Source organism: Rattus norvegicus, chromosome 1, assembly GCF_021556685.1.
Source record: "Rattus norvegicus strain SHRSP/BbbUtx chromosome 1, alternate assembly SHRSP_T2T, whole genome shotgun sequence".
NCBI lineage: Eukaryota > Metazoa > Chordata > Mammalia > Rodentia > Muridae > Rattus > Rattus norvegicus.
The window spans coordinates 204,942,501-204,962,500 of NC_141534.1; the positions used below are offsets into that span (position 1 = coordinate 204,942,501).

Here is a 20,000-nt window from a genome sequence, read left to right on the forward strand (position 1 = left end):
GGGACAGTAGGCTGTGTACTAACTGATCTGTCATCCTGTCTGGATGCCCGTGGGGGCGTGGGGGCGGCGGGAGAAAAACAACCTATACCCAAGAAAGTCTTCAGTTTCCAGGGAGGCACAAGTCTTTGCCCTGGAGAGCTGGCAGGTGTTCTGGCCTCTGAGGTGTGCTGGTAAGAGTCCTTCCCGCCCCCTTGGAAGTGTGATAGGGTTGCTTGGAGGAAACCAGATGCTCCCCAACCAGGAACCCCAATAGGCACAGTAATATGAGGACCTTCAAAGACCTGGGCTGAGGGGTAAAGGACAGCAATCCTGGATGCCAGGAGAGTTGCCAGGACCTCTTCTGCAGTCGCTCGGCCTAAGGACTGTGTTGACAAGGGCCTGCCTACGGCAATGGACTTTAGGTGGGTGGGTGGGAAGCCCAGGGCCCCAGCCATAACAATCAAGCCTGGGTTGAAGCCGGCAGCAAAGCCCTGTGGGTAAGGGTGCTGCAGAAGCAAACCTCAGTTCTTCTCAGGACAAACTGCTGCTTCCAGGCTCACCCCCAGAACAAAACCCCTTCATTAACTGCTCTGTGTCTGAAAAATGTCTTCCCGGGCTCTGAGGGTCTGTAAGCGTCTGACAACCCCGTACTAGCATGTTCACAAATTAAAGAGGAGCCTAATGATACTGCTTATGTTCACGCTGAGTATTAAAAAGGTAATGTCTAAAAGGTTTTATTGTGTTAATAAAACTCAGAGGTGGTCAAGACTTGGGTACACAGAGGAATGGATTGTAAAATAATCAGTTATAATATTATGACTTCATTTTGCATTTTCAATTCTGCCTTGGAAATCAGAGAGGGCTTCTAAAAAGAAAGAGAGAGAGAGGACAAAAATTATATCAAAGGAGAGGGGAAATTGTAAGCTTGACTTATCTTTAATGTTATACATCAAAATGGAATTTCTGTGATATGTGGGTTGTGCATAAACAACGGGGCAGCGTCTGTCTTTGTTGGATTTAAATGAAAAGCCCCCTAGATATTAATGTGTGGACTTCATTTGTTAGCCTGCTAAGTCGGGGACTTATAACAAAAGCTTTGTAAACAAAAGATTAAACTGAATCGAGCTTTAGAAAATGAAAGGAAAACAAGAGTCAAGTAATCACAGATCAGACTGGAGCTGCCTAGATGGAAATCAGTGCGGGCTACTGGAGTGGAAAATGTTTAATTGAACTATTTCATTACGCGGAAGTTTATGTCCCCCTTGCAGAATCCAAAATATTGGTTATCAGAAAAGCTATTTTTTTTTCTCCCTTTAAAGAGTTGGCCCTCCAAAGAAACAACATACAGTGAGAGTCCGTCCATGTGCCACTGTGGGCTAGGAAGCTCCCCATACCTGTTGGCCTTGATATGGGTACAGGGTTTGGGCTGTCTGGCATTTGTCTTCCCGGAGTATCCATCACCCCTGAACCAGAAGCAGATGACCCCAACCTGTGAGGGGCATCATGTGCTCTTGTACTAACCTTGGGTAACCTTTCGGGGTCACCTGGATGTCTGGGTATCACTTTCTGCAACCTCTGGAAGCCGTAATCTATGGTTGGCTCATTAAGGGCTGCAACAGGGACACACAAACACAGAGCAAGTCAGTCACTGGCGTTACATCACCCACGGTGCATTTATCGCATGCTTACACACAGATGCACAGTTCTTCCCCACTGCGCTCCCACGAAAGCACCCCTGCATGTTTGCCCTGCCTTAAGGAATAGACTCCCCATTCCCCACTTCTTCTGCACATAAAAGCAATGATTATTTCTAATCTATAATTAGACTGGAAGAAAGTCAAAGGGTGGCTCGGTATATTGTAAAAATGGCGGTGCAGTCCCGCAGTGACAGGTCTTGAGGCCATATATAGCCATCACCACAGCCATGATGTGGCGCCTGCATCACACGGTGCGTTCCTCACCAGCCAGGGATTTATGGGAAACTGGCAATTATGACATATGTCCGGCTATTGCTAGCCTCAGATTTATCCCTGTGGTCCTTTTTTGTCTAGCATATTGCCTGAGCACAGACCAGGCAGGAGGAACACTTACTCTTGCAAAGCTTTAATAATCTGTGAATGGCTGACTACAAACTGATATAGAGCACTATCATTCCACAGCTGCAATCCACCAGCCCCACGAAATTGCCGGCCACAAATAGTAATTAATCTTTTTATCCCTCAAATTGTAATTTTGACTATGAACTGTGCGTGGCCATAAATCAGAGGCACATGCGCCCTGTACAGTGCATGAATCACAGCCGGGACTCCATTCGACTGCACACACTGTGTTTAACAAGCTTTATAAGGAGCCATCGGGCTTTATTACGGCTCTGCCTGACTCCAACAAAAACTGAGCCCGGAGGCCCGGGGACACGAGTTAAGATGAAAATACTTATTAGAGTACATTATTTCTTGATGTAGATATCGTTTTCTGTGGAGTAACTCCACGGTGCATGGCGCGACATAAATCAGGAGGTTTTCGGAGACTAATAAGACCTGCCGCCATCTATTCATTACCCCGCCCGCAATTTGGGCCATCACTCATTAGTAATTTGATGATTAACGCCACCCAGGTCTGCAGAGTGCGGGAGAACACAAAAGGCCAGAGCTTCCTAAGAGGAAGCTTGGGGCTGCCTTGGAAAGTGCTCTCCACAATAATTGGTCACCATTATCCTTGAGTGCTGAGCTGTCGGTGCGTCTTGTAAGCAACCCAGGACGCCTTACACGTACACTCAATAATGCGCCCGAAAGTTGAGGACCACAATATGATTTGACATTCCATCATACATCCCGGAGACAAAGGTCCGCACAGGAATGTGAAGTAAGACATTTTCTTGTTAATAAAGCATTGATCCAATGTATTGATTTTACATGACACGGCTTTTGCTGGGATTTTGCCCTCTTTTTTCTTTGCAAATAGTAAAACCCTTCAAAATGCCTTGGTGTATGTGACATGGCAAAATTTCTAACTCTCTGTGATGTAAATTCTATATGTGTAAAACCACTTCATAATCAGACCATTAATCATCAGAAGCTGTCAGCATTGACTGGGGGGACAATTTGTCATGTCTCTGCCTCGGCACGGGCAAGGGTGTCAGGCAAAAAATGCAGTGTGGACATCAGGGAGGATGGGCTCCAGTCCCAGCCAACGACTTGGTCCAAAAAGGGTAAGATGAAGTATTATGTTTCTTGATCGGGGTGGTGAGGGGGGAAGGTGGCCCAGTGTGCATTCCTAACATGTCAGGTTTCTCCTCTCTGCCAGCTAATCACCACGACTGTTTGACTTAATGAATCGGCCTGATGAAAGGTGATCAGAAAAGATAGATGGGCAGCCGTTATTGATTTCATGCAAATGCCCCTGACAGGTGATAGGCACTTTAATGCAAGCTCTCAGAGGCTTTATGACTGTGATAAGCATACACTCACTCCGGGAGAGCATTCTCAGTGTCTCGGTTGAAATGATACTCTTCTGTGACCCAAAGTGTCACACAAATGGTATAAATATGAGGGCACCTTTCATCTCTTGAGTCCAGCCAACAGGCATTAGCACCGTGGTGAATATGCCACCAAATTAATCAGGGGAGTTCAGGCAGGGCACAAAGGTATGCCAGGGCCAGTCCCTACCAGACTGGCTGGATGAGCCACACAGCAAGGGACATAGCGCTGCTGTTCCAGCCAGAAGATGTCCCTCCCCCAGGGGTCAGGCTCCAGAATCTCAAATGTATTTATGTAGCAAAAGTGTTGGAACCTGCCTCCTCTTTAGTAGCAGGGGCCTCAGCAGGCCTTTACAGTCCTGGCAGTTTCTGCTTCGATGATGGGTCTTCCCATGTACATCTGGGTCCCCTGGAGCATTCTCTGGTCCCACTGAAGGCCTGCCATGGCCAGCAGCCCTTGGATCCTCAAGGAGCCCATCCCTACCCATGGCTGGTGAAGACTGGTTCAATCCTCACTGGCCAATTCTGCAACTTGAGGAGAAAGCACGAGACCTCCCCACACATCTAATAACCCCTCGGCATGTCGAGTTTACAGCCTAGAGCCCAGCCGAGCCAGGGCAAGGCACTGGCACGTCCAGTCACAGAGCCCCAAGCCAGGCCAATCAATACCACTTTCCTGTTTTAGAACTGGGTAATTATGAGGGGGAGAGATTGCCTGACCTTTCACCTGCACTGCATTACTTTGCTGATATTAAGATAAATTGCCTGATTTTGGGTAAACATATGCTGCAATTCAAACTGTCAGCACTGGTTTGCTCAGGGATAATTTGTATTGATCTCCCAGCTTCTTCCCAATTTTGCTTACTGACCTCGTGGATAATTAGAGAAGGAGCCCTGGGTGAGCTCAAGTCGGGGATGAAGAAGAAATATGAAGAAGAATAAAGCAAATTTGTTTTATGTTAATATTTGTCGGTCCGCCCCTCACATCTGTCAGCATCAGCAAAGCCATAAATTAATGCATTTGGTTCCCAAGCAATTTATTCCAAGGAATTATTTAGCAGCATGCTTAGTCTCTGAACATGTGTCACTGGGTTAAATTAATTTAAACTCTGCCTTAAACACAACAAAACAAATGTTATTTTCTGCTGAAGGGGAAAAAACAATAACGTTTATCAAAAATGTATCTGTAAGCTAGCACCTTTCTGCATGGATTTCTGTCAATCCGTGAAAGGGAGGGTGGGTTTTCTAATAAATCCCCCCTCCGGAAGTAATTAGCACCCATTATTTGTCCTGAATTCAAATTTCGCTAAGATGGCCTGCTGCCTGTAGATGAATGTATGTGTGAAATTATATCGTTTAAGATATGTCAGATTACAAGGCTGTTGTATCAAAAGTCATAAAACAAATCTCCCCTGTGAAATATCTCTTTATTAACTGTGCCATAAGATATTAACATTCCTCATTTAGTGGAGGGCCTTTTATCTGTTTCAAATACATTATTCGTCCTTTTGGAGATAAACTGTATTAATATCCATTTGAGTAGGCTACTGTGGCCTAATGCATAGTAATTTTTGTTGGAGAGCTTTTATTTTAGAATAAGAAAATTACACAGCAATAAAACCTGAATGAATCAGAAGCTAGAATGGCCGGGAATCACATCCCATGCCAAATGAGCCAAGCAATCAGGCAGCCTGTGAAAGGCCAGATATCCGGCTATCATATGCAGGCCAGTCTCCAGCGTGGGCCCTACAAATAGAGCCTGACATGACCACATAGACGTGATTGCGCACGCCGGAGAGCCTGCAGCTTGAGAAGGGCGCATATTTAAATATATCCCAGTGTACTGGAGTTAATCTCGTTACTTTACATGCATTGAAGTCATAACAGAAGAAGCGTTCTAAATATTTAAGTCATGCCCATGTACTGGGGGATTAATCATAGCGCAATTGATAAAATTTTAACGGTCTGTGATGTCGGTTCAAGTTGGGATTGCCAGAGCTAATGTGGCAGCCGAAAATGGCATCAGGCTTTGAGCTGCAGCTGGGGCCAGAGTACCTCCAACTGGCCTGCTGCAATTAGAAATGTACCAATGGGCGACCGTGCGGGGTTTTTCTTTCTTGTGACATCAGTCATTGGAGTTTACATTTTGATGGCTGAACTGTCTTTGTCAGCCAGCCCTGCTCAGGGTTCTGTGTTTGTCTCCAACCTCCCAAAATGTAAATGGCTTTCGTCAGACTTCAATGGCTAATCCATTGGTGTGTAAACCCCATTCACTTATGTGAATAAGAGGACATGCTCCTGACCACAGATGACATGTAGAAAACATTGCAGATCAAAAAGACGATGTTTAGGGCTAGGATGCTTTCCTGCAGAGGAAGAACTCCTAGGAGTGAAACTAAGCCCCCTGAATTTTTGGAAGGCCAACTCACTCACCAGAAATTTACTAAGCAGCTACTATTCTTCCAGGGCTCAGCTGTGCCTGCTCCCAGTGGTGTGAAACCAATCCTCAAGGGCAGCAGTCAAGAGCCAAAACTTGCTGTGGGCAGCTCCCCACAACCCCCAATCCAGGCGGTAGAAATGGAAGGGACCATTGCATGAAGGAAGGGCCACAGTGACAAAGCTGAATTGTGACAAACCACCTCCTGAACACCTTCCTGCCATTCCAGGGAGACCTGGATCCAGCTGCCAGCCAGAGAGCAGTGGCCCGCCTTTAAGGACTGCTGGAGTAATTGCTCTTGTAGCCCAGCTGTATCTTTAAAAACGGTGACATTAAACACACGAGGGGGAGACTCCCAGGTAGAAAACAGCTGCTTCTAGCACCATCTTTCCACCCCGGCAGCCCAAGCCAGCAAGCAGGTTACAGTGCAGCAGAGTCTCCTGCCCAAAGCCCGACTCCAACAGGAACAACAGGAAGACAGTCATTTGCTCCATTCCAGCTGCTGGCTGCAGCTATTAAGTGAGCTCCAGTTTCATTTCAATAATGATCGGCTTCCTGTAACTTCCCAATCATGCATTTGTCATAATGCAGTAATTTTCTTGCTACAAACAGATCCTCATAATGAGGCCGTTTTTCACATTAGCAACATAACTACATAATAAGAACATCTGTAGTTCCTTTTCCGAGGGACAAGAGCGCGCTTCAATTAAGGCGATGGGTTTGTTAAATAAGATATAGTATATTTTACTAACAGGGATGCCCAGGCCCTGCCCCAACAGACTACAAGCCGTCAGTGTGCCTGAATGAACACAGGTTGTAATGTGTAAAAATTAAATAAAGTAAAATTAAATTGCTCAATACAAAGACATTCCTCTAGAGGGTGTTGGTGATTTTCGTGACAAAGTGCTATTTGCTGACAAGTAGTTTACACATTAACCAGCCGAATCCAAGGGGGAAAAATGCCAATAGCAATTATATCACCTTGAGGTTATTAAATGTCCCACTGATAAGTAACTAGGTGAGCTTGACCAGGTGATAAAGACTGCTGTGAGCAAACGATTGCTTGTGAAGAATGCTTCTCTGGCCTGCTGTTTCTCCAGATAGCTTTTCTTTCAAAAATGACTGTATAAAAAGTTACACTAAAAAATGTGTGGCTTCGGAAGTCAAAACTGATACTTAGCCCCACCCCCACCCCCACCCTTCGTGTCCCCTCTGCTCCAGCTAGAGCACTTTCATCATTCCACCTCAAAACACTACACAAAGTCCCCAAATGCCTGGGTTTTTCTCTCCCCCCTTTTTTAGGCTTTAAAATGATGCTAAGTTCTCCACTTTATCATCAACTGTCTCCTGCAAGCGCATTTCATCTATAAGAAATTCAGATGCTCGGGAAATTAAAATTTCAAAGATCTGCTGCAAAAAAAAAAAAAATCAATGGGGCAAGATCAATGCTCATAGAAATTTCATGAACTTTGAACTGATCCGGGCATGATGATGAGGGGTGGCTGGAGTCGCAGGCAGCTGACGGCTCTTAGTGTAGATGAGAAGCAGCCGGGCAGCGGGAGGAGTGCCACAGTTTACACGGGCTTTTGCTTTCATATTTTGTTGGACAAAAAATTTTAATTTTTAGTCTATTTCAGTAACAAGCAGAAACGAGGGGGGGGGATCACCTTCCCAACCCAGCGTGTGGATCTCCCTGTTTAAGAGCACCTAATGCTTTGCACACTAACGCGGCCACAAAATGAAATCGGTTCCCTTTGCAGCCGATTGCAGGTGCAAATTAATATTGTAAAATGAAGATCAATACATGGACAGGGCCAAATCAATAGTGGCTAAATTATTGCTGCATTTTCCTCCTCATTCAAGATGAGTTGTGTTTTCCTCTCAAAGTCAATACTTCGCAGCTTTTCTCATTAATTTCTCAATAAATTTGGCAATGAATTTCAATCACAGAACTCGGCAGGGTGAGCTAGGCATTGTGGTGTGCATGGGAAACACAAAGGCCACGCGGTCCCCACACCGCTCACTGGGGTGCTGGCCTGGCTAAGGGACAAACAGTGAATTCATAGGTCACACTTCTGCACTTGGAGGTCAACCCCAAATTTGGTGTCTCCTATGAGTAGCTTGGGGTTTGTTTGGTGTCTGCTCTGGGTCACTGTAGGGGGACACATTCCCAATGCCAGGCCCACTTAGGGTTGGCCTCAATTTCCCATCAGTTCCTCCAGAACCTACCATGTTCCATCAACACGTCTTCTTGGAATAAGAGCACCACAGTGACTTCCAATTGCAATTTGGAGCCTCCCTGTACACTCGGGGAATCCTGTTCTGGTATTCATACAGGCAGCCCAACCCGGCCTACTGCACAGGGACCCACTTCCATTCACCACTGCCTGGCAGCGGATGGCAGCATTGTGATGTGACACCAAATGCAGAAAAGGGGGCAGCCCATCTTCCTTGTTACCAAAATAATACCCTTGCTGACAACTATTGGACTGCATTCAAACACTTTTGTTTACACACCTCAAAGAATGCACTGGATTGTGGCTTGCATGAGCATGGGGGAACTACACCAACCAAGCCCAGCCCTGCAGCTCAAGAAAACCCAGGCCCCGGAGACTGCACTCTCATCACCACACCTCTCCATCTCAGGGTGGTCCAGCACAGACACACCCCAGACAAACATCTAAGGTCTGCCAATCCCTGGTGTGTGTGACAACCCCCTCCCCATCCCCAAAGCTGTAATTTTAACCAGCTCTCTAGGTAGAGAAGTATGTTCCAAAAGGGGCAGCAGTGAGTAAAACCACTCTCAATATCAGACAATCACCACAAGCTCCCATACATCACTCTGTGCTTCAGGAAAGCAAGTTCCCTGTGTCCTCATCCTCTCAGAGATTTCATGGGAGGTAAAAGGAGGTCATAAAAGCCAAGAGAAACACTCTGTGGACAGCAACAGATGCACACATTTAAAGCCAGCAGGAAAATCTCTGTGCGGAATAGAGTTGCAGAGGAAGCTTGGGAAGCCAGCTCTCCCAGGCTACAGACACTCAAGCTGTGACCTAAGACAAAGGGCCCCTCTTGAGGGCTGAGGGTCCCTGCTCCCATGGCCTTCTGAAACCTCTATTTCCTAGAAAATATTAAGAGGGTTACTCAAGGTGACCCTACAGCACATGCCAGACTCATTTAGAACAGTGCATATAGCTGGTGCTTAAAGGTGCTGAGGCCCAGTGGCCGGGCTTCTGGAAGACACCCAGACCACATGATGAAGCTATCAAGTATCTCTAATTTTGAGGAACAAAATGAGCACACTGTCTTACATCTTCGTGGATTTGTCCTTAATATCTACATGTCCATGAACCTCTACACACATAAAAGCAACCATGTGGTACATCTATCAATGGAATACTATTCAGGCATGTAAAGACATATCTCCAGACACATGCCCCAGTGGAACCCAAGAATATCATACGCTATGTGAAAGAAGATGCTCCAAAGGGTGTGTGCTGGATGATCTACTCTTGACAAAGAACCAGAATAGACAAATCTACAGGAGTGAGGGTTAGACCCGTAGCAGCCAAAGCCAGGAATGGGAAGGAGAAATGTGAATGTGGACCACAGTTCAGGATGAAAATCATGGAGATAGGGTTGTACACCACTGTGCATATAAAAACCCTTTAGTCTCTCAGCTTCTGTTGGCCATCTTTGTAGATCAGCTGCACACAAGGCAGATGTGAGGCTCCTAGTATTTACACCCTATGTTGACTGTGGCACTGCTCACAAGGGTGAAGATGTAAAGCCAGTCTAGACTCCATCAGCAGTAAAGGTAAGGAAGAAGCTCATGCACACTATGGAGTCTTAGCCATGAAAAAAACAACAAAACAGAAATCATAGATTTTCAGGAAAATGGGCGGAACTGGAGATCACCATGTTAAGTGAAATAAGCCAGACTCAGGTGAATTTCCAATGTTTTTCCTCATAGGCAAGATTTAGATGCTTTTTAAGTAGAGGGGACATAAAGATCCGAAGGGAAGAGGGGAGGAGCAGGAGGTGGTGATGAGGAGGAAAGACAACACACTGCATGTTGTGAGTGTGTGGAAATGTCATAATAGACCCCATTGATGTGCATGCTAGCTGTAGGTGGGAGAACAGCAGTAAAGGCTTTAATCTGGGTGCGCCTGCGCTGAGGAAAATGCTCTTCTGCATAGTGTCTGGCAGGTAGCACAGGTGCTCCAGCAAGAGCAGGGACCCATGCCAATTGAGGAAGGCAGAACCCAGCTGTGCACTGGGGGAACCCCCACATAGGATTTCCCAGCATGGTTTACCTTCCTGCCTTCCACTGGCATCTAACTCCAGGTCTTTCAGGTTGAATACAGAAGGAAAGAGATATTTGGAGGCAAAGCCTTTAAAGATGTGCCAGGATTAGCATAAGTGCCGGAATCCTCATAGCTCAGGCCTTGTGCATAGGGAGTTGCACTCTACATGTGCCACAGAGAGAAGCCCGCTGGCCAGATTCGCTGCTGCATGGCGGTGACCCTGGCTCTCAGGAGACAGAGGCGGGAGAATTAGGCACCTAAAGCCAACCTGAGCTACATCGTCAGATGAATTAAAAAAAAAAAAGCCATGAAAATGGGACGGGATCTAGTTGGGAAGAAAATTGCTTTCAGTAGGGGGGGTGGGTAGAAAAAGAAAATAGGGAGTGAATGACCTAAAATATATAAGATGAAATTGTCAAAGAATTAGGAAAGGGAGAGGGATGGGGAGGAAGGGTCAAGCTCTGCTCTCATGCATGTTGGAGATCACAAGTTGTCTGGTAACCTGAGGAGGCTGGGCCTCACCTGTGACCTTTATAGCTTCTCATGCCCCGCCCCACACTTGCTCCCTGGACACCCAAGAGCAGGCTACATTTTTAGTGGAAATCTTCCACACCCTGGCTGAGCACTAGGGCCATTTCTAGAGAAAATCCCACAGCTCTGCCCCCTGCATGTTCTCGAGGAGCCACTGCTATTCCCTGAATCCAGTATGTGAGAATACTGTTGGCATTGAGGCTGGTTTTAACGTCTCTCCACACCGTTTCTGTCCCACAGGACTGAGTCAATGCAGTTATGGTAACGTTTGTGCTCCATGTGTGTCACAGGCCATGGAGATCCCAGGGGAGCTTCCAGAATGAAGACAAGAGTAGCTGCCCTTGGCAAGAACCCACTGCTGCACCAGCAAGATGTGTTTCCCTCACACAGGGGCCTTGAGCACCTCAACAGTTGCTGATTTTCCTTCCCAAGGGTCACCCACAATACCCTACTGAGGACTCAGCCTAGACATGCATGAGATAAACACTGACCCCCAAGAAGGCAGATTCCAAACCACAGTGACCTGTGCTGCACCACCACACCATATCTAAAACTGAGACACCACGTTCCCCTTGGGCATCCAATCATCTGGCTTTCCCAAGCTCCTGGCTGAGGAGCAATGAAAGAGATGGTGTATCATCCATGGGTAAATACAGGACCCAGTTTCTATTATGATGCCATGACAAAGATCAAATAGAACTTGGGGCCTTATTCAAGGCAGAATGTCAGCACTATCGGTAGAGTGCCCTGAAGGCAGGGACACTGGTGAGCCTGTGGCCTCTAGTAGCTACAGGCTGTCTCGCTCACAAATAGCAAACTACCTTCACTGGGGTAGTGACTGCTGTTTCTACCCACAGGAAGCACATTAGGACATTCTAAAATCTTCAGCTTAGGATATACCCCAGCTGGGTGACAAGGGCACACACAGCAGCCACCTGCCATAGCCATGAACACACAACAGGAGTCTGGACCCTTGATGTGTGTGCCCCTGAGTGCTGACAGACCTAAGCTTCCGTGAGGGATTTTGTGTTGGGAGTACTATCATCAAAGAAAAACCACTGACGGGTAGGTGATGGACGGCTATTATGCACACATGGGGGCAGCTACACTGACGTGGACTGAGATCTTGGCCAGGACCAAGGAGCACAGGCCAGCAGCACTTCCTCATCCCCATGGAGACCAAGGGAGATAAAGGGGAGGAGGTGGACAGATGGAGCAGAACTCTAGCTGAACCCCCAAACCCAACTCACAGCTTTCCAACCGCTGCGTGCCCACGGGATGCCTCGAGGGGCAGATCTGGACCTAGAAATAGAAAGTCTCAGAGATCCTAGGCCTCCCTTGCCTAGCAGTAGGGTTTCCACATGTGGAAGACTGAGAAGTGATGCTTCAGGGGAGAATTTTAACTAGAGTCAAAAAAAGAAAGAGAGAGAAAAAAACTCATGATAATGTTATGTCTTCAAAACAAACAAACAAATAAAAACTCCTCTGAGCCTAATGTACACCAAGATCTGTGGTAGCTCCTGGTCCCTATGGAATTTGTGATTTAAATTGTCACATGATCCCATCTGCACCTTCAACAAATATGCACCACTCCATCAGCCCATGCCTGCAAACCCAAAAGGGCAAATCCCATCTGCTCATTGGGGCTGTGGGAACCTTAGCAGTTATCCGGGGTCAGCAATCTGCATCGCAGACTTCCATTTTGTTGTTGAATTAAAAATCACCCAAAGGGAGGAAGTGAGATCCTGATAATTTTCTACAACAAATTTAAAAGGCCCAGAAGTCAAGCAACAGTTCTTTGAATGTATCATTTATTGGTTGTTTCTGCATCCCAAGTCTTGTTCTAACTCTGCTGGACATGGACAAGACTTAAGACCTTCTAGAAATAAAAGCTTTCTGCGGAGACACATAGGGACCCTGGTCCAGCTGTCCCAGGAGCCAGCCTGCACAGAACATTCCAGAATAAAACACTCCTCCACCATATCCTCTTCATGCCCATCACACATGTGCAAATAGACTCTGTGCGAGGAAACCCAAGCACTAGGCTACGAGACCCCATGTCCCTTGTCACCATAAGAGGGACAATGGGCAGTTTATCTCACCTCCCCTTTGGTGTTGGAATTACCACTTCCTTTTAAAGTTCTCCACCAAGATGTTGGCTCTGCAGCTGCATTGGTTCTCATGATCAACCCCCCAGAGGGTTCCCTGGAGTGACCTGCCTGCCATCTTACCTTAAACCTTATTTTTTTTGTCCTGCTTATTCTTTGTTCGGTCACCTTCATTGTGTTGTGCTTTTAAAATGGCTATCAGTTCATGTTTGTCCCCCACACCCCACTCCCCCCAGTGTCTTTCCCAGTCAGAACTGGAAATAAAACTCCTCTAGTGCTGCCAGGGGGTGGAGGTGGGGAGGATAGGAAACAGGGACCCTGCCTGTGTCAAAGAAAGAGGGTCAGGCCTGTCTCCACCATCCACAACCTGCCTATCCTAAGTGAAGCCAACGACCCTTTTGTCCTTTGGGTAAGACAAATGGCCGTCTCCTCACGGCCACGTCTTGTCAGGTGGACTGCGAAGTCAATACCTTCACCTTGGTATGGAAACTTTGTGATTTATCAGTCCGTCTCCCCTCTTGGGCTCACGCAGCCCCAACATACACAGCCAATCGGGCACATGGAGCAGACCTGGTCACAGCCAGTTGGAAGGCAACCAAAGCCTCTGTGATGACAGACAAATGTGTCTTCTTAGCAACAGCCCAAAAGCACTTGACTTGTACTAATAACAAAAAGGCCACGCTGGTCACCGTGGGTCTAAAGACGAAGCACCCTGTCACCAGCCTGGTTGGGAAATTAGCAAATAATGTTCTTTTCCTTGATAAATGGGTGACAGCCCCGTCTCACCAATCATTTTTAACATTTTGATGCATGCCTATGATCCCACTGGAGGGGCAGAAAAGTTTACTGGCCCTCAATTTTCACATGATGAATGGAACTCTCTAAATGTGCGATTTCTGTATGAGGTATAGTTCATTTTAAGCAATTCTGGTAAATGGGTGTCACTGATTAGGACAAATTGTCTACTTGTGCTGTGCCTCATTCTCCTGCTCTCCTTTGAGACAGGAAAGAGGAGACCACAGGGACAGTGAGCCTTCATGCAACCCTCTTTAAAGGATACGTTCTCCAGCCGTACCCCAGCACCCTCTTGGCACGCAGCAGTTTCCCTGATTGCGGCTCAGATGCCACCCAAGGGAGGACACCAGGTGAATGCTACCTCCTTGCCTGAGGCTCATAGGGACCCACCCACAACCTCCAGTCCCCACTCCCAGGGGAAGGTGCTGGGCCTGGAAGCTTAGCACCTACTCCTTGTGAAAACAACACAAAAATTACCACCCTCAGCTAGCCATGTTTGGACATGTGGCGAAAAGCAAGAGTGGGGTGAAGTTGGGAGGAAGGCAGTGCTATTTGAGTCATAGAATAGCTGGATAAAGTCTCAAATTTGGGAACCTAGAGATGGCCTGAGCTGACAGTGCAGCCCCATGCTAACCTTCAGGATAATCGGCTTGACATAAGAGCCAATGTGTGCAGGGCTATCCATTACTAGGGTGTGGCTGGGTGTGATGAGGACACAGACGTCCTGAGACACCTAACAGGGACCACCATCATGGGTGACAGGTATGACCACAGCCACACGCACTGGAGACTGGGAAGGGAAGTAGGGTGTCTCGTTGTCTTGGCAGGGGAGGTGGAATCTCTGATGACCTTGGGTCAAAAGCCCCACATTCTCGAGCCAGTAGCATAGGATGTGTTCCTGGATTGTGCACAGCAGTGGCTTGGAGCTTAGGGCTGAAATAATTGGGCAGTTTGTGTTTAACATTCGGTTTAGCAGAATGCAAATGGCATGACTCATGGGCAGCAATTTAGAATCATTTGTTCTGCAGACAATGTGGTTTGTTGGGAGAACCACTGGCCTGGGAGAGAGAAAAGTAGAGCTGTCCAGCTGTGGTGAAGGGTGCTTGGAATCCACGATGTGGACAGAACCATGTCTAAATATTCACAAGCAACATTTCCATGCGCCAGAAACACAAGGGCTTTCCCAGGTAAGAATGAAAGACATGGGAGGTAGAAGCCAGCCAGGAGACTCATCAGGACGGAAACCATCTCCTGACAGGTGCAGGTGGAGCGGGCACCCCTCAATATGGAGTCAGTTTTAAGACACAAGCAAACCTAAACACTGTATCAGAGAGAACACAAACTGCTTGCCATTACTGACTGAGGGATGGCCTCCCAAGTCTGACATCAAATGCACACGTCTGTATGAAAATATTCCCATCCAATGAACGCATCACAGACCTGGGGCCCTTCCAGATATCTGCCGTGTGTCCACTTTAGATGTGTCTATGCTGACTGCCAGGATCTTGTTGAGAGACTGGGCTCAGTCTGTTACTGGCGACATGTTGACTCCCAGTAATTTGTGATAATTTCTTTAATTGAGCAAAAAAAGAATTCTCTAAAACGAGGGTGGGTCAATCAAACTTCAGGGCAGAAGGTCAGCAGAAAAAAAACCCAAGTCCCATTCCTGGTGTCTCCCGAACTAGGCTTAAACCCAAGCCACACCAGCAGCCTCTGTTCCTTTGTTAATCAGGAAACATTTAAACATTTTGCCAAATGTCCATTTTAAACTAACACACTCTCTCTCTCTCTCTCTCTCTCTCTCTCTCTCTCTCTCTCTCTCTCTCTCTCTCCCCCTCTCCCTCCCTCCCTTCCCTCCATATACTTCATGCTTGAAAACATGTCTGCAAAAGGAGTTTTCATGAGGATATACTCTCAATTAGAAGCATACAAATTCCAACCCAACTTAATCAGGTAACGCCATAATGTTACTATTCTAATTAAAAAATAATTTCTTTTTATTACTCTTAACAATGTGATGTGTTTGTAGCAGTAAAAATATGAGAGCAAAAGCTGCTTGATGTTGCCTATCTGGTGAGTTCCTCAGGTAGGCAACTCCAGGACTGTTTAATTATTATTAAACAAGTCAATGGTATGCTATTAGACAAATATTAAAACAAGCACTGCACTCGGTTATTAATTTGAACTATTCACTTTTAAATGCAGCAAATATCTCATTAATTTAATTTTAGGTGCCCACCAGTTTATATTGCATTTTACAGTCTAAAGGCAATTTACTATTAACTGGCAATTACATACACAGTGATTGTTAATTCTGCTCCTAAGTGCTAGCCGCTTGAAAATTGTTCTCTCTCTCTAATTTCTGACCTTCTTACAGCAGGGGTGAGGCTCGCTGGGAATACAGAGAACTCCTATGGAAGAGCTGGACATGTCATTTGTGGCTCATTCTTTTAATTCACCGTGCTAATCAACTGAACCGCCACAGCCTCCCAAGGTAATTGTGACTTGAGAGGGACTATGAACAGCAGCCAAGGAGCTGGATAGATGGGGCCTGGCCAGCCTGCCCCTTCCAGGGGCAGAGGCTGAGCACGACCACTCTGGGTTGACTAATAGGGTCTGGTTTTGAAAAATCTGGTGTTTCTCAGGTCACTGTAAACAGCTCATTTAGACCTCTGCCAAGTCCCTCCCAGCCTCTGGCAGGCTAGTGGCAGCCCCTCCTCCAAGACCAGGTTCATTATCCAGTGGCCCTGCGGCCCCACAGCTGGCTTCATGCCGGGAAGGTTAAATGTGAAGGTGTCCCAGCAGCCTCCGGGGCCTGGGCACACTGATGGGAACCAGACGCCCAGGGGATGGCGCCCATGTTGTGACATCCAGAGGGGCTGGCTCAGTTTTCATTGGGGAGAGGGAGTCCCTGTGATTAACTCATTGTCCCATCAATTTCAGGGCAATGCAAATCAGACAGAAGCTTCCAGGCCAGACAGGTTATGACCCCACCTTTCCTCAGCTCCCTGAGAATATAGAGTCCTATATCCCTTACACACATGTGAAATGTATATTCCTGACAATGATCACGTACACACACATAAACACACACACACACACACACACACACACACACACACACACACACACACGGTAACTAGTTATTTTGGAAGGGCTGAGCTTGCATAGCCTTGAAGCAAATGCTCACACATGAGGAAACAAGAAATCTCCAATCTAAGGGCAGGAGGACCTGAGTCTTGGGGCCTAACAAGTCCAGTCAGCTTGAAAGTAGATGCAACCATGCAGAATGGACAGTAAGTCTCCAGAAAGGCTCGTGAGGCTATAACAAGCCCAGGAGACACTGCTTTCCTTTGGGAGGCAATGGACACTCTGGTCAAGGAGGGCATTCCACCTCACCAGAGAGCAAGGAGCTTCAGAGAGTGCCCTTCCCTACCCATCTTCCCAGGAGAACTGGTAACAGGGACTGCTACCACATGGGCCCTGCCAGCCAATGACAAGCAACTCCTCCTACCCTCCACACCTGCATTTGTTTACAAGTGTTCAAACCAGCACTGGGGACAGACACAGTCAAAGGAAGAAAATCAAGACCTGGATCTCTCTGCCATAAAACTGCTTGTAAAAATTTAAAAAACAAAACAAAACAAAAAAACTGGGGTTGGCCACTTCTAAAAACCAGCCATCTTCAACATTCAAACAAAAACCCCAAGAATACAAATCTTGGGAAGAATACAGATCTCAGGGAAGATCTTGCTTAGAGCAGCCCCTAAATAAACCAGCAGGACCTCATAACAACCTCACTGGAGAACAAGGAAGGCAGGCTGGTGAGGAGCAGGCAAGGATTGCCAACTGTGAACATAGGCTTACTTGGGTGCCACCAGCCAAGCCAGGCCACATGAGCAGAATAGGGACTCACTCAGTACACCCAAAACTGACAAGGCTCCCTCAGCTCACTGTCAGAACAGAGCAAGTATGCGCCATCTCCACATTCAAGGAGCTCAAAATGTGAACAGGTGCCCACGGACCTCAGCAGAAGTCCAAACTCTCACTAACTTTCCACAGCTGAAACTATTTACTAAGTGGCCTCTGTATGTCAGACACTTTGAGTTGTCCTTGATCCTTGCCAAAACCCCATGAGGAAGCAAGGAGAGAAAATTGAACTCAGAGGAGTTCAAGTCAACACGGCCCAACAGTTTGTACCCTGAGCCATAGGGCCATCTAGTTAAATGTTATAGATTTTTGCATAGGGCCTGTTGGCCAGAAACTCAGCCCTATATGGTGCCCACACCGACAGCTACCTTGAGGAGGAATGCTGGATGGGCATGGAGTGGAGCAGGTGCAGCTCATTCATACACATGACCCCAAGGCAAAAGTGCTGGGGGGTGACCAACCTGCCCAAGGTAGGACTCCAACTTCTTACCTCCCTAAGAACTGGACACCCAATATGGGTACCCTTCCCTGAACAGCAAAGGCACTCATTGGAAGGAATCGGTAGGTGTTCCAGAATTGACTATGGGTTAATATTTAATAGTAGCTTAAGCTGAATGTGAATTCAAGACATCTAATGCACTGAACATCACTGCTGAGCCCAGCCTCCCTCAGCTATATACAGAGCACTTACAAAAATTGTCCAGTGTGAAGCCCGTTTGGTGATACAGGGAGGAACTGAGCGTGCTCAGTGAACAGTGTGCTGAAGGCAAGAAAACGCTAGTGACGGTTACATGAGAACATCTCCCCAGAAGGAAATCAGAAATGAGTGGAAGCGTTACACTTTTTAAAGATGTCCTGTTTTGTCATTTGTTTTGACACATCCTCAAAATCTAGAGGAACTCTTTCAACCTCTAGACTTTCCAGGAGGCCAAGAATATCCAGATCCCCAAAGTGGACGGGCACATCAGCCTTCTGCTATGCTGTCACCCCTGTATCCCTTCATTCCTAGGACCCTGGTGCCCCACATTGACCAGGTAGGGTGCTGGGTTGTCCAGAGCTGGACACTCTAGAAGAGTGGTCCTCAGCCTCCCTAATGCTGTGACTCTTGAATACAGTTCCTCATGCTGTGGTGACCCCCAACGAGGACATTCTTTCCATAGCTACTTCATAACTGCGACTTTGCTGCTGTTATAATTGTAAATATTTTTGGAGATAGGGTTTGTCAAAGGGATCACAACCCCTAGACTGAGAACTGCTGCTATAAGATAAGGCTCTTGGGTGGCCGTAGGCCTATCGAGGAGTGGGGAAGTCTATCCGGAGCCAGTCTGCTCCTTTAGTCCTTCCTGGAAAAGGAAAGAACTCGCCACTTCTGTGATTCCATGAACCTTAATGTGGCAGAAAGGGGCCTCAGAAACCTCCAGGCAACCTGTCTGCTGGATAGGACAGAGGATGGCACCTAGTGGGATACCAGCCCAGGCCCAGGGCTCCTTCAGGTGGTAAAGGAGGTCAATCCCAGGGCTCCAAGACCTACAATGTGGATATCACCCAGCCCCTGCATATCCACAAATAATCAACAAACATTCATCCCTTCCATGATCCCTGGGCTTCCGCAGGTGCTGTCCTGCATCAGAACCATTCCTGGTGCCTTACAGCCTGGGAACAGACTGAGATTACAAGTCAAAACGCAGATAAGTGGGGTAGACTTCAGGGGACATTTGTCTGCGGCACCTATGGCAACCTCAAACAAATCATGTCAAGTAAGCACTTGTGTGAGCCAAGCAGGATGTAAACACCCCTCATGTCGCACGCACAGGGGCCACACAGGCCACCCATTCTATCCATCTGGGCTTGGGCTACTTGTATCCTCTGGAACTTTGACCACGTATAAGCGACAGAACCCTGCAGGGCCTAGGATCCCAGCCTATAGCAAAGAGGCCTGGCTTCCACAGGAAGCCTAGGTAAGTGACAGGCTGTGACTTCTCCTTCCTGGTCACAGCTCAGGCAACTGAAAAGCAGTGATGAGGCAGACTGACAAGTGGGTGGGCACAAGGCCTTGCAGGCAGCCAGGCATGAGGCAGCCACTCTCTGGGGAGCTGGAAGCTGCTGCAGTTACCAACCACTCTCCATGCTCCACTTTGCTCAGTTGGTGAGAGGCAGAGGCCTTCGGATGGGGGGAAACGCCAAGGTCACACTGCTGCATCTGTCCAGCCATCATGAGCTGTCTAAGATGCAGACGGAAAGGTGCCCCCGATAAAACTCAACAGCGTGCCAGGGGTCCTCCCTCACTCCTCACTTGTACCTCCCCCGCAGGACCCCTGGACACCCACCCCTGGAGGCTCCCACTGAGACGGAGCACCCACCACTGCCCAACAGAGGCTGGAGCTACGTACTCACCAGTGTAGACAAAGCGTCCAGGAGCGCCTTTGCAGAACTGCTTA

At 47.4% G+C, this 20,000-nt stretch overlaps 1 protein-coding gene across 15 annotated transcripts in view; it reads right to left on the reverse strand.

Moving 5' to 3' along the window:
• Positions 1-20,000, reverse strand: part of Ebf3 (EBF transcription factor 3) — a 117,921-nt gene that overhangs the window by 10,996 nt on the left and 86,925 nt on the right. For all 15 annotated transcript variants that reach the window (XM_087573073.1, XM_087573027.1, XM_087573119.1 and 12 more), the window contains 2 exon segments: positions 19,957-20,000; positions 1,501-1,589 (listed from right to left, as the gene is read on the reverse strand). The exon segment at positions 19,957-20,000 is cut by the window's right edge and continues 83 nt beyond it. In XM_087573073.1, the coding sequence (XP_087429199.1) occupies positions 1,501-1,589; positions 19,957-20,000 (133 nt within the window).